Here is a 15,232-nt window from a genome sequence, read left to right on the forward strand (position 1 = left end):
TGTCTTCTTCTCTTCTGTTACATGGATACATCCTACTAGTCTCTAAGTATGGCCTAACTTAGGTCACTACGGTGGTCATAGGCTTTGAGCTTGAGTCTGGAGAAAGTTTAAAAACAGGGACCCCGCTGAAGACACGGGAGACGGGGATCGTGTTAGAAAGAAGGCACCCCCAGGATGCGTGTTCACTACTTATACTCAGCAGGCTGCCTCATGACCTCTCCCCCTGGCAACCCTGCTCAGCGGAAGACACCTGTACTCTGTTCCCATGGGCAGCCTGGAGAGGTTGGCACTTGGAGGCCCAGAGAACGTCAGCTCCCATCTATGAGCTATGTCCACGTGTAAACCAAGATTTGGGGAAGGGACAGGGTGAGTTGGGAGGCTGACACTTTCTTAGGCCGTCTCCTCTGGTTCCTCAGGTCGGGCCCTCATCTGGTCCCACTCCCAGGTTTTGGACAGATATTGGATCCCTGATGACAGCCTCAACATGCTTCCCCCACACCCCCGCGCGGTAGAGCCTGCTCCCCTCGCAGCAACCGCTAAGACCCGGAGGAGTGGAATTCCACTTTGAAACTCTGTGCGTGCGGCGCGAGGGCCAGCACCGGGCATGCTCAGTCGCCGCGACGCGGTGGGGCTGCTGCTCGCACAGCTCTGGCCCCGGGCTCCAGGGCTGGCTCCCTCCACCTCCTCCCCCGCTCCCCCCGCCCCGCGGCTGCGGAGCTTCCAGAAGGCCGAGCTGTAGCGGCTCCCCGCGATCTCGGCCCCCGCCCAGCGCCGCCCGGCTTGCCGCCGCCTCCCACTCCTCTTTCTCCCCTCCTTTCTTAAGGTGGAGAAGCTGGTGCTTGCTTCTGTTCGCGCCACACACCGCTCTGCCAGCCCCAGCCCAGGACCTGCGAATGCCTCCCGGAGACCAGAGGACTCTCGGCGGGGGCTCTTTCCAACACCTCTTTGCCTGAAGTGGGATCGTGGCGGAGTTGCTCCTCCGCCGCTCAATGCAAACACTATGCGGAGAGCGGTCGGCTTCCCTGCGCTGTGCCTGCTTCTTAGTCTTCACGCTGCAGGTAAGAGGTTGCCCGGCAGAGCTGTGGATGCGCTAGGAGACTGCACATGCTCCAGGACTCTAGGGAAAGCTGGCTTCGCGAGGAAACCCTTAGAAAGGCAAAGCAGGACAGTGCTGAAACGGTAGGGGCGAGGGAGTCCTGCACCTGTTGGAAGACTGAGGCCGAAAACTTAAGCTAAAATCAGCCCTTGATTTTTCCTGACCTCGTATGAACATTTTCAATGCGAATACAGGTTTGCTTCTTCCACCCCTCCCCTCCATCTAGACTCCCAGATTTTGTTTCTAAGCTCCGCACTTGACTGCCCGTTTTTCAGGAGGGCAGACAAGACTCCCTACTGGATGTAATATTTTCTACTGCAGCGGCTACTTCCGTAAGGTCTCTCGGTTTAGCGAGAGCTTACAGGGATCCATTGGCTGTAACCTGATGGACCACATCTCTGCCCCAAAGATCGAAATACACGGTTCCCATTAGCGATGCCACTCCAGGATCCTTTGGCCCCAGCTCTTGTCAGTCGAATATTCTAAACCAGTAAGACGGACGAAAGCTTTAAAATAGGACCCTCTCGTCTCTTTCAGCATCATGGTCAGGTTCCGAGGGCACCAGACAGAAAACCAATCACAGTTTCAAAGCTAACAACCGCAGGGTAGGCACTGTCCCTGGGACGGGTTTGATGAGGTATAGAAAGGAATGACAGTGAGACTGGTTCCCAAATATAAATATAGTTGATATCAGAACCAGTATCAGGTTTCGTTTGGAAGCAAACCTTGGGAAGTACCTGGGGAATTTTACATAAAATGTCGCTATACACCCTGCTTTTTGGATACAAGCAGCCTCGATCTGATGCAGGGACTTGCTGGACTGAATCCTTTATCATTTTTACACACACGTGAAACAAAATAAAATATGGTAGAGAGATTTTGGGAGCCCTACTGCGACAGCAGTTGTCCGTGCAGTATCCCTGTAGCAATCAAAGACCAGGTATTTTCCCCGAGGTTGCCTGTCATCCGATCACACGTATTCATTCATTTTTCCAAGCAATATTTTATTGAGTATATACTACAGTCCGGAGATAGTGTGTAAAGAGAATGGATACAAAATTGAAATTTTAGGGTATCTTTTAAAAAGAGTGTGGGTGAGTCCTTTTCTGTGTAGGCAATAGTGAGAGTGAAAGATGGTACCTCCGTATTTCTAGCTAATGCTATTTTAATGTATTGTGAATCTCTTGAACAAGTAATGTATAAGAACATTCAGGCTATAATTAAGTACCCATGTTAATTGTTATAATTATGATGTTATATTGTGGAATTTTCAGTAGTTCTTTAGCACTTTGAAAACTAGGATGTAGCTATGACATGGTCATTAAATTATTTGCAAACAGTTATAGTAAATCCTTTTATTACTGCATACAATTCTTTAATGTCAAAATATGAAATGAAAACATACACATTGGGTTGAATTTTATTTACATTATTGTTTTGTTATACCCCTGACACAAATAGCTATTACCAAAAATATCCTCAGTTCCTATCAAATTTAGGAATGATTTGAACTGATCTATGAAAAATATTAGTGTTGTTATTTTTAAAACTAATATATAACATTTCTAAAGATAACATTTAATGTATCTTGAGTAATTATAACTTAAAAGCTATAAATAACCTTAAAACTAAGCAGGTGGAAAACATTTATAAATTTGTTGTAGGTGAACATTTGGGATGAGGAAATAGAGGACTTCTGTTCATCAAAAGAGAAACCTAAAAGTCTGTAGCCCTAGATTATACCTGGAGCTCTGCCAAAGGGTGTATTACCAAGACAAACCAATCCAACTCTACTTTGACTTCTTAATTTGAAGAAAAAAAAAAAAAAGGAAGATGATTAATCAATTGAATTTAGTCACAAGGCATTGAAGGCTGTCTCCAGATTTAAGTTGCAAGATGCCATATAGAAATTAATTACATTCATATTTTTAATGTAGTGCTTTTAATAGGTGTTTTTTTCACAGCAGATTGCAAGTTTAATATCGTGGTTGTCTTGCCAGTTTCATTTTGAATGCATCTTAATTTAAACAGCAATTTGTGGGTCACAAGCTGTCATCAGATTAAAATTCATCACAGTTATCTAAATGACATTGTTAGGACTTTTCATTAGAACTTAGACGAATCAGCTTTCTCGATCTCAGCTCCTGTAGATTTGGGTAATAAAAAAGTGAGTGAGTAGAAGGACAAAGATCAAGAAGTCAGTGATAGTCTCTACTTGTTGAATGTCTCATTTGGCTTCTCTTACAGAAGGCTCTCTTCTCAGGAGGAAAGTGGGCTTTATAAAGAAGGAGAATGAATTCTATGTAGTCAAGCCTCTTTGGCTGAAAAGCTAATTGATCTGTTTGGTTGTGCCCCGGGTACCAGCCACTACTTTATGCTGGCAGAACTGATGATAGGTTAGACCTCTTTCAGGATGGGAGAAATTGGCTGCCAGGATGTGAGTGCTCTTCGTAGCTATACTAGAAACCGTTAACTTCCATAGTCATTCTCCTAATGGTAAAGTAGCAAACTGTTTTCACCTTGAGTGACCTCTCCAACTGTTGGGTCATGATCGCCTGAGTCACTATGCAAGAAAAAAAAAAAAAAATTCTGACCAACCCTGAGTTCTGATGACTTAACAGGGACAAGTATTGCAATCTGTTTGCAACATCTATGGGAGCAAAAAGAGGAAGAGGGGTACAATGCTGTGTAATTAACATCTCTAGGTAAGATAACTGTAATGAATTACTGAGCATGGAGTTTATCAGAGAACCCGGACTTAACTCTATCCATGGCAGCTGATTTTCATAGACCTTCTTAACAGAAAAAGTGATAGTTATTGTTCATCCAGCTGCTTACTATACAGGGGAGAAAACTATGATTCAGTAAATAGTAGATATTATTACTTTAAAGTGCCAGTTAACAGTATAGTCAGGGTAAAAACCCCATGTTTCCAGGCCTGTGATTGCATTCTATATAAAATCCTACACTCTTTGGGAGGCCACCATTGAGATAGTGGTGCCAGATTCTTTTTCCCTAATTGTCCTCATTCCTTACACCTCTGTGAAGCAACATAACGTATCAACTTGACTAGAAAAGACAACTACAAGCTACCCAATGATTTGGATGGTAACATAATTATGTGGAAGAGCCACAGATAGCTTATTTCCTTCAGTGTTTCTTCTCTTTCTTTGCCCAAAGAACTATGGGAGATGATATTTATTGATAATATTTTAGTTACAAAGGAGTAAAAGTCTTGGGATATCTTGAAGATTCTCATGGGAAAGCTTTCTTTTACCTAGTGCATGTCTTGCTAAAAAAACACAAGTTGATTTCAATGCATTATTCTCTCTTCAAGCTCTGGAAATGGTTCTTTCAAATTTCTGTATGGTTCTTACTACCTGATTTTCTGGGCACAGGGACTACCTTCAATGTATATTCTGACGATGCTTCTTCATTCTCAGAGAAGTGCCTAGTCAGTTTCTCTAGTCTTTGAGAAGCAAGAGTTCCTGTGATGAAACTAAGAGGATCAGGGAAGTCATTGGCAGAAACACCATCCTCAAAAGAAAGGATAGGAACTTCCCTGGTGGCCCGGTGGTTAAGAATCTGCCTTGCAATACAATGAACATGGGTTCAGTCCCTGGTTGGTGAACTGAGATTCCACATGCCATGAAGCGACTAAGCCATGCACTGCAACTACTGAAGCCCGTGTGCTCTAGAGCCCCTGTACTGCAGCTAAGACCCAATGCAGCCAAAATAAACGAATAAAATATTTTTTAAAAAGAAAGGGTAGACAGATAGGAAAATGATATTTTAAGATATCTTTTCTCAATGAAGAGTCCCTTAGAGTTCCAGAATCAGTTTTTCACTCAATATAGTTCTTATACTGGCAAGGGGTCTGCTCTATCCTCTCCCATATTACCTCTCTGATATCTCTCTGCTTTCCTCTTTTTTGTCTCTCTCCAGCTACAATGGTCTCCTCCCTATTCCAAGAAGACAACAAGTGCTTGCCCATCCTCCCGAAAAGTTTTATTTCTTTGCCTGAACTATCCTTTCTCCATATTTCCATGGCTTAATCCCTCAATTTTCAGTCTTTGTTCAAAGATCACTTTCTCAGTGAAGCCCTCATTGACTATCCTAATTAATATTTCATCACCCCTGAAATCTTCCAATACCCTTCCTTGGTTACATTTTATTATTAATTTTATTGAAGTATAGTTGATTTACAATGGTGTGTTAATTTCTGCTTTATAGCAAAGTTACTCAGTAACTCATACAGATACTCTTTTTCATATTCTTTTCCATTCTGGTTTATCACAGGATATTTAATATATACAGTTAAAGTTCCCTGTGCTATATAGTAGGACCTTGGTGTTTCCCCATTTTATACATACTAGTTTGCATCTGCTAATTCCAAGCTCTCAATCCTCTCCCCCACATTCCTTCCCCCTTGGCAACAACAGATCCGTTCTCTATGTCTGTTTCTGTTTCCTACATATGTTCATTTGTGTCCTATTTTAGATTCCACATATAACCCCTGATAGCTCAGTTGGTAAAGAATCTGCCTGCAATGCAGGAGACTCAGGTTCAATTCCTGGGTCAGGAAGGTCCGCTGGAGAATGGATAGGCTACCCACTCTAGTATTCCTGGGCTTACCTTGTGACTCAGCTGGTGAAGAATCTACCTGCAATGCGGGAGACCTGGGTTTGATCCCTGGGTTGGGAAGATACCCTGGAGAAGGGAAAGGCTACCCACTCCAGTATTCTGGCCTGGAGAATTCCATGGACTGTATAGTTCATGGAGTCACAAAGAGTGGACACAACTGAGCGACTTTCACTTTCACTTTTCATAAGTGCTATCAGGTTTTTTTCTATTTTGTTTACTGCTATTTCTATAGCAGATCCTGCCCATCCTAGCACTGGGAGAGGAGCTGTGCCTGGCATAAAAGCTGCTGAAGATTAGATAAATACATTGAATAAATAAAAACAACACAGTAATATTTCTAGTCTCCTCTTTTTGCATTTAATTTCTTCTTGGCACTCATGCAAGGCACCTAGTCAACTTAGCCACTTCCAGAATGGATTTCAGCAGAGCTCATTTACCCAAAAATTAAGTTGCTCCCCAGAAGTCTCACATACCCAAGGGACATACAATCTCAAGCAGACATTGCTACTTTGGGAAATGAAGAGCAACTGGGGATGGGCTTTAACTATTGATGAACTCAGTGGCAAAGTCCTTCCAACTGATTGCCAGAAGCTGAAAGAGCCCAAATGCCTTGTTGGTTGGCTATATTTTTAATTCTTTGTAAAGTGCTTTATACCTATGGGAATGACTATGGTAATGTCTGCATCTTTAGCATATAAGAAGATAGATGTATGTATATTTGAGACCACACATTCCTAGAACCATGGAGACTGCTTATTCTATTAGAAATCACACCCTGACTAGCACCTTGTAAAAATTCTGGGTTGTATTATCCACAACCCAGATAATGATAAATGTATTATCTATCATTCAAATTTCTTCTCTGTTTCTCATCTACTTTTCTACCAACTTTAATCTTTTTTTTCTTAATTTTAAATTTATTTATTGATTGATTGAAGGACAATTGTTTTACAGGATTGTGTTGGTTTCAGCTGAACATCAACATGAGTAAGTCATAGATAAACATATGTCCCCTCCCTCCTTCCCATCTTCCCTATCCCACCCTTCTAGGTTGTTACAAAGCCCCAGTTGAGTTCCCTGAGTCATACAGCAAATTCCCCAACTCTAATTATGATTCAACATAGTTAAGGTAGTAATTTATCTTTTCCTTATCAATGAATATTGAGATTAGATTAAATCTAATTTTGAAAATTCTTCTCATTGATTCCCATGGATAGCCACTGGTTTCCTCAATAGCTTCTCTCTTATCTAACTAGTCATTTCTCAGTTGCACTTTTAGGTCTTTCTCTGAGCATTCTTTAATAGGTTAGTGCTCTGTAGACTTTATGTGTCCTAGGTCTTTTTTCCTCTCTTATCCCTGTATACTTTCTCTGTGGATGTTTATATTCAGGCCTACATAGCAAAGTTGAAATTCATATTTCTATCTCAGATATCTCTCCTGCTCTCCAGTCCTATCACTACAATTACCTAGGAGTCATTGGAGATCCCTCAAGTATCAGGAATCTGGCTGTTAATGCTCAGCACTTCCCATAACAACTTCTTTTATTTCTATATATTCTATCATTGTGAATAACATGAGAGTCCCCCACAGTCACCCAAGCCTGGTAAAACTGGAAAAAAGCATTCTCGATCACATTCTCACTTTGTATTCTCTAATACAGCCATTTCCTTTTCCCTTAGGGTAAACTCAAACTCATTAGCATGGGGAAGTCTTTTACTATCAGGTATTTCCCAACTCCATCCTTATTTCCTATCATCATGTTCTGCTTTGCCCACTGTTATACTAAAAGCAAATTTCATTGATTGGTTTGCCATGCCTCTCATCCTTTTCACATACTGTTCTATTTATTTTAAGTATCCAACTCTGCTTCGTTTTCTAGATAATTTTTCTCCAACTTTAAATCATAGTTGAGCATTGCCTACTTTGAGAACCCTTCCTTGAACCCCATCTCATCCAACTAGCTTTCCTAGGTTTTCCTTTGAGGCCCTGTGTATTTCACTATTACTGCTCTTAACCTGAGTTTTTTTTGAGGACAATAAGAGAATTGTAGCTTTTATCTCTGTATACTAATAACATATTAATAGAACTGTGCTTGTTATCCAGTATACCATCAATAAATGTTGCATTCAATAAATATATTCAGGATGTATTTGGCAAAATAAATTTTGATTAATTTATATTTACAAAGAGATTATATCTCACTTTCATGATCATAAAGAGTAGAATTGACTTTACTACTGCCCTTTCAATCCAATATATATTTACTGGTTACAAAGCAGTGGAAATGGGACAGAATAGCTTTCATTTTAACATATTCTGTTTAAGGTAAGTTTGTGTTCTGTGAGCATGATGCTTATTCTAGTGGTGTGTGTTGAACTCCTCCTAGATGGATAGGCATTCCTATATGATTTTCTAGTACTACTTTAGGATGGGAGTGAGATGAATGAGTTTATTTTAAAGAGATAAAATAATTAGACAAGATACATAACATGATAGCTGTGCATTAAAGAATGAACCCAGAACCCCTAACTCTGATTACTGATCAGCTATCTTGAAATAACAAACATGAGCCAACTACACATTTAAAATCAGGTGGGAGTTTGAGGTAGTGTATTCAATAAGCAGAAATAAAAAATAATCCAACCTTCCTTTGCTCCCTCTACCAAAATCCAAACCATCACAGAAAATTTCTGAGTATTGGATGGTTTTATACAATTTTTCTCTTTTTTATGTATAGATAAAGTCTTTATTAAACCTTTATGGGAGCTATGCTTTTACTTGAAGAATGGAGAGTGGTTGATGAATAATAAAAAGTCACTTCTTCTGAGATGATGGGGTCACACATCAAAAACTCATTTATTGCCATTATTATTAGTGATAACATGGTTATGTTTCATGGTAAGTATATTGTTAAATCTCTTAAAAGCTATTTGTTAAGTCTAGTTCAAAAGGTAGAGAAAGCCATTTTTCCCTTTAAAGATCCTACTTGGCCATAAATGCATTCTTCATCTTCAAAGCACTTAAAATGCTGACACACTTAGAGTAGCTTTGATATTTCTCAACACAAAGGATTTTAATAGCTTGAAACATTTTAATGGTAAAATATTATTTTAAGATCAGGTTTCCTAATTCCTGCTCACCAAATAATGTAGCTATAAGTGTCTACTATTGAGATATTTGCCACAGAATGACAATTAGCAAATTTATGTTGTGGATAGTAGCACTTTCCATTTAGACAATTTTCTACTTATAATGACAATCTGGACTTTTCTCATTGATTTCATTTTATTAAGTTGTTGATATCCATGAAAATTTCAACCACAGGGACCAACAACAAAACAAAACTGTTTACCTGAAACAGCAGTCTAGATCAATGTGTCTAATTACACTGAAGTAGATGCTAAGTTCTGGAGAAGGCAATGGCAACCCACTCCAGTACTCTTGCCTGGAAAATTCCATGGACGGAGGAGCCTGGTAGGCTGCAGTCCATGGGGGTCGAGAAGAGTCGGACACGACTGAGTGACTTCACTTTCACTTTTCACTTTCATTTGTTGGAGAAGGAAATGGCAACCCACTCCAGTGTTCTTACCTGGAGAATCCCAGGGATGGGGGAGCCTGGTGGGTTGCCATCTTTGGGGTCGCACAGAATCAGACACGACTGAAGCGACTTAGCAGCAGCAGCAGCAGCAGATACTAAGTTCAGTAGGGGCATAAACTATTTTCTGTCTTAGTTCGGACGTGAAGCAATGTCCATTTACTGGCTATGCAGAAGGGCTTAAGACAGCCTAAACTACTGTTTCTTTGAAAAAGAGCAGTGAATGAGCACAGAGTAAGATTATCTCACAGTGATTTACTGGCCTATACAGCAACGTGTACAGAGTAAAACTCTTCTGCCATATCACTACAGTAGTGATTCAATTCCTGACTGAGACTGGAGGGGAAAATAGGCGATGTGTATAACTACACAAAGTCAGCTCCCAGTACTGGGATACTTTCACTTACCTGGGGAAGAGGCTCAATACAAACTATGCCAAACATTATATCATGATGAGTTAGTCCGCAAGGCCATCAATCTATAAATATAAATTTATAGTTTGTGATTTTAAAGTAATTCACTTTCTTGGTCTCTTGTTGATTTAAGACAGTATTTTTATTCTCCCTGGAAGAAAATGAAATAGCTTAAGCAGAAAAGTAAAGAGAAAATTGAAATAAAGGAGAAAATGCCATATTTTTAGATAATGCTTAGCAGTGTACTGTAGCAGTTAAGAGCATGTATATGGTGATCAGTTTCAAATGCAGTCATGATCACTTACTGTCTCTATGGTGGTTTAGTCCCTATTTTGTGTCTGACTCTTGCGACTCCATGGACTACATTTCCCAAGGCTCTGCCCGTGAGATTTCCCAGGCAAAAATATTGAAGTGGATTGTCATTTCCTTCTCCAGGGAGGATAGGATCTTCCTGACCCAGGATTTGAACCTGGGTCTCCTGCATTATAGGCAGATTCTTTACCAACTGAGCTATGAGGGAATCCCTACTATCTCTCTATAACTTGGAGTAAATTGCTTGATCTTTCCACATCTCAATTTCTTCTTTTAAAAATGGAGACCATGTATTATAGAGTTGTTGTTGTGTGTTAAATAGGATAATGTAAAATAGACTGTGCTGTCTTAGTAAGTGCCATGTAAGTGTTAGGTATTATTTGACTAGGGGTGGGAGAGGTCAGATGCTAAATGATCAACCAGTATCTTGGAGCAATTTCTCATTCTTTTTGTATTTGAGCCAATGCTAGAGAAGCATACATGCCCAAGAGAGATTCTGCATTCCAACCTCTTTTTCAGTTGAATCTTATCTGCATAGTTCCTCTCTCTTTGGTCTGAGCCTACTAATGGGCAGGTTTGTGATGGATTTTGAAGCTTCAAAGCATCCGCCTATTTCTTCTGGCCACTGAGAGGCTGAAGAGAGCCTGGCCAGGCCCAGGATGTCAGATCTCATTCTCCTAGTCCCTCTTCTACACCCCACACCAAACCCCTCAATAAAATAGTTTAACATACTTCTCCTCCAAATTCACCTCTCCCCTAAGTCTCTCTCCTAATGCCTTACCTATAAGCATCTAAATGTATTATCTATCTATCATGTCTTCAGCAAATCCTTATTTAAGTGAATATATTAGTAAAATGCAAATTTTGGGGGGCTTACCTCATGGTAATTGAAAATAGATAACCTTTTCACCTTTTCCTAAACACCATAGGTCTGAAATATCTAGTTCTTATTGCACTGTGTTGCTTAGCAGATAGCCCAGACTTGTCCTAGAAGCTGCCTCCCTAACTAGCCTCACTAGGCACAGATGCAGAATGAGAAGTTCAGACGTGTGACCAAGGCTGAAACTCATAGCTCTAAGAACCTCTTTTAGGACTGCTGCTCTAGTCTTTTAGGACTGCTGCTCAGAAGACTTCTCCTCTTCTGACTGACTGACACTCTCCTGCTTGCTATTTGTAGCCTATGGAACTTCTAGATCACTGGGCTCTAGTCCACATGGAAGGCTGCCCATGGTTCACTGGGCACTGGAGAAGATAGGAGTGTTTGAATGTAAAAGGAAAGCAAGCAGGGACATGGAGGTGGGAAGACCTTTTATTGGGGATTATCAAGCACAGCCTTCACCTGTTCAAGGGACGACTCATCACTCCCTAATACCCCGACCTTGCTACCCAGACCCACTTGATCTCAGGATTCTATCCTGCTGATTTTATCTCAGGTGACCTACCATGTATAGCTCCAGTCTGGCTCCCTGGGAGAGCTGCAACCCATCAGAAAAATCAGAATTCAACTATGAAAACTTTTTCATGGTGCTAACCTCCGATATGCAAAGTTAGGTTCGTGGTGGGTTGGCTGTTTCAGTACCTCTGAACACTCCATGGCAGTTAAGAAGCTCCCTAGGGGAATTCTCACAGGTGCTCACAGGTCTGGTCCAGTTGGGCAGGGCTCTTGGCATTCCTGGGTCCCTCTGTATCTACAGAGCATCAAGATTCCCCATCAGGTGTCCACTGGTCCTTTCTGAGTGACTTATTTCTTCAAAATGGGAGTGGCTGATTCTTAGAGAGCTTGGATTATAACATTTATCAGGCTGTTTGTAATTCCTAAATCTGAACATTATCTGAAGCTATGAAAATATAACAAAAGGGTCTCCTCTCTAGATAAACATTGGATTTATAGGGAAGAGACAAATAGATTTCATTATAAGAAAAGAAGGGAAATACAAATGACTATTTCCTAAATTCCTGTGATGTGCTAAGTGTGAAAGTGTTAGTTGCTCAGTCATATCCAACTCTGTGTGGCCTCATGGACTGCAGCCCAGCAGGCTCCTTTGTCTGTGGAATTCTCCAGGCAAGAATACTGGAGTGGGTAGCCATTCTCTTCTATTGAAACCAGGTCTCCTGAATTGCAGGCAGATTCTTTACTGTCTGAGCCACCAGGTCTATTTAATCCCTATGACGTACCAATATCTATCCCAAATGCTTTCTATAGTATAATCATCTCACCCTTTAGGATAGAAAGTTTGTTTGAAACGGTATGCTTGTACTACAGAAACAGCAAAAATATACTCTAACTCATGTAGCAGAGTAAAAATAAAAAAGTTAAGCTCTAGAATCTGACTTCCTGGGCTGGAATCCCATCTCTGCTATTTACTGTTTAAATTCTCTGTGCTTCCCTTTTCTTATCAGAATAAAAGGCTAATACCATGGTAACTACCTCATAGGGTGGTTTAAGGATTTAAGGAGCTAATTCATAAGGCCCACAGCATGGGGCTGGCACACTGCATATATTCAATGGCAATAGTTGTGAGAATTATCATATTAGCATGTGAAAACTTTCATTGGTCCTGTATTTCAGGTTCCATACTTGAAAAGGAAAAAGTGTGCACACTGACTATTGCCCATTAAAAAGAAATTCACTCTGAAGCCTTCTTTTGTGAAGAGTCCCTGCCATGAAAATCTAATTTTTGTACCTCCATTAAAAAGAAAATACTAATAGAACTTTTGCCTTATGAATTAAAAATTGCTCATAACTAGTAAGCTTGTGTTGGAAGCAATGAATGCTGTTTTCCAAACTGGAGAACATAAGAGAAAAATAACTCCATAGCCACCAGAGGTGCTGCAATTATGGGCAACCTCCCTTCTGGTAAAGACCTTAAGTTTTAGGTTTGGGGTAGAATTGGTAGTATCACCCCTCCTGCTGTCTCACTCTACAAACTATCTGAATTCACAACATCCAACAGGAGCCAAAATATCCCACTTCTAATGTTGAACCTTCTGCGTGTCCACGGACACCTTGCAAACTCCGTGCATTGCATGGTTTCCATACTCCACTGTGAGAGCCTTGCCCACACCTTTGAGGTGTGTATGTGGGAGGGGAGGGAGTGGGCTTCATGAAATCAGATATGCATTCTGTGGATCAGGCAACCCACCTCCCCTAGCGTTAAGTTCTGCTGAGTCGACCATAAATTCACCATGGGTACAGAGTCTGTGCCTCCAAACCAGTCCTGCCCTGAGCCTGAAGCAAAAGTGCTTTGGGTCTCCCATACTTCAGCCTAAGGCATCAGCCCCCGCTGCTGGCAGCCCCTTCCCTGCTCCCCACACCCTGCCCTTGACGTCTTGAAGCTCACTCTCTGGAGCTCTGTGCTCAGGCTGAATCTCATCCTCCTGCCTTCTCCTTCCTCTCCACCCCAATTAAAGAGTGTTCTTTTTACTTCCCATTGCAAGAGAGGTCTCTCCTCCACTAGCACTATTTTAGGAAAGATGTGACACAGTGATCTACTCCTGATAAAAATAACTGTTAATTGTGTGGTCTTTCCCTAGCAAATGTTCATTTTTTTTTCAAAGAACAGTGAAAAAAAAAAAAAAAAAAAAAAAACAGTGTCTTCTGAGGAAGCAGTACCTTTGACCAGTGGTGTTAATTTCAAGTGATGGATGAAGGGACCAGGACAGGATGGAGTAGAGGTGTTGACCTGAAGGACCTACCAAGTGCCCTGTGCTCCTCAAATCCCTAAATACAGGCAGAGGAACACAGGACAAGATTTCTTCAAGTGGCCACCATGGACCTCCTTCCTTACTCTCTATAGTATCATTACTGGGGCTTCCCAGGTATAGCTAGTGGTAAAGAACCTGCCTGCCAATGCAGGAGACTTAAGAGACACAGGTTTGATTCCTGAGTCAGGAAGATCTCCTGGAGGAGAGCATGGCAAGCCACTCCAGTATTCTTGCCTGGAGAGTCCCATGGACAGAGGAGCTTGGTGGGCTATAGTCAGTGGGGTCATAAAGAGTTGGACACGACTGAATGACTGAGCACAGCATACCATAGTGTCATTACTATGAAAATATTGTAATTTTTATATGTTCTAATATTCATTTTGCTATTTTTAATATAATTCTTAACCTACTATGAGAATTATTCTTAAAACAGATATTTTTCTTTTTCTTGCAATTGAAGTACAGCTTTCAAGTCATTTGGAGAATTCTACTATAAAAAAGATGATAATAGTTTATAATCTCTATATTTATAAATAGCAATATTTTAAATGCTTGCATAACAATGAGGCATAAAAATTATATTTTACAAGTATATTTAGAGCTTTATCACTCTATAAATGCATATGGAACTCAATTTCTATGATTTCTGCAGAGGCTAGTGTTACTTAGCTTTCTAGCTGTATGATCATTTTCCCCACTGCTGCATTTCCCAAGAGGGCATATCTTGATGAAGATCTTCTCTTAACTGCTGTGTAGAGTTGAAGAGATAGTAGCTTTCACTCTTGTCAACCTCTCCTCCAAGCATCTTTCAACTCAGTTCTTCAGGAACTGGGGAGCATCTGACTGCTTCTCTTGAGCCAATATAAATCTCACTTCCTCCAGCAGAGTCCGAGGCCGTGGTCTTAACCTCACTTCTTTATGACTTCTGTCTAGTCACACTGCCCCAAAGGGTGCTGTCCTAATTGTATTAAATTTCACTCTGTAATACTAATTTATCAGATGAAACATATGGCTACTAAAGCTGGGCAAAACCCAGGAAGCATGAAGTCCTTTCATTATAATTTTACCACGGGCACATGGCACACAATGGATGTTTGCTGAAATGACTGTCTATTTCTGTGGCTTCCAGATAGAGTTTTCTGTCGTGCAGCTCAACTTTGGATGGAAGAGATAAATAGGAAGAATGGAGGGACTCCCAGAGTAGTTACAGTGGGCTCTAAGTGGGAGTAGGAACCACATTAGTTCTAACAGGATATTTGAGGAAATATGAAGGAGTGTTTATACCAAAGAGCATGCAGAAAAAGTTGCAAGATGCCTTAATAAAAATCTTTCCTTATTGTTGTAAGATTCAGGCCCTTTCCTACATAGAAAAAAATAGAAGCAGTTCTATAAAAGTAAGACAAGTTACTGTGGTGTTTTTTTTTTAATTTTTATTATTGATATACTAGATATATCACTGGTCAAAC

At 40.7% G+C, this 15,232-nt stretch overlaps 1 protein-coding gene across 2 annotated transcripts in view; it reads left to right on the plus strand.

Annotated features, from left to right (window-relative positions):
- Nucleotides 1-672: 672 nt before the first annotated feature.
- PTPRR (protein tyrosine phosphatase receptor type R) overlaps nucleotides 673-15,232 on the plus strand; it is a 274,630-nt gene continuing 260,070 nt past the window's right edge. The window contains exon 1 of one of the 2 annotated variants that reach the window (XM_070789282.1): nucleotides 673-1,058. In XM_070789282.1, the coding sequence (XP_070645383.1) occupies nucleotides 1,001-1,058 (58 nt within the window). In that variant the 5' untranslated portion in view covers nucleotides 673-1,000. The remainder of the gene's footprint in view (nucleotides 1,059-15,232) is intronic. The other variant, XM_019960806.2, reaches the window with a different exon arrangement.

The sequence above is a fragment of the Bos indicus genome, chromosome 5 (assembly GCF_029378745.1).
Source record: "Bos indicus isolate NIAB-ARS_2022 breed Sahiwal x Tharparkar chromosome 5, NIAB-ARS_B.indTharparkar_mat_pri_1.0, whole genome shotgun sequence".
Classification (NCBI taxonomy): Eukaryota; Metazoa; Chordata; class Mammalia; order Artiodactyla; family Bovidae; genus Bos; species Bos indicus.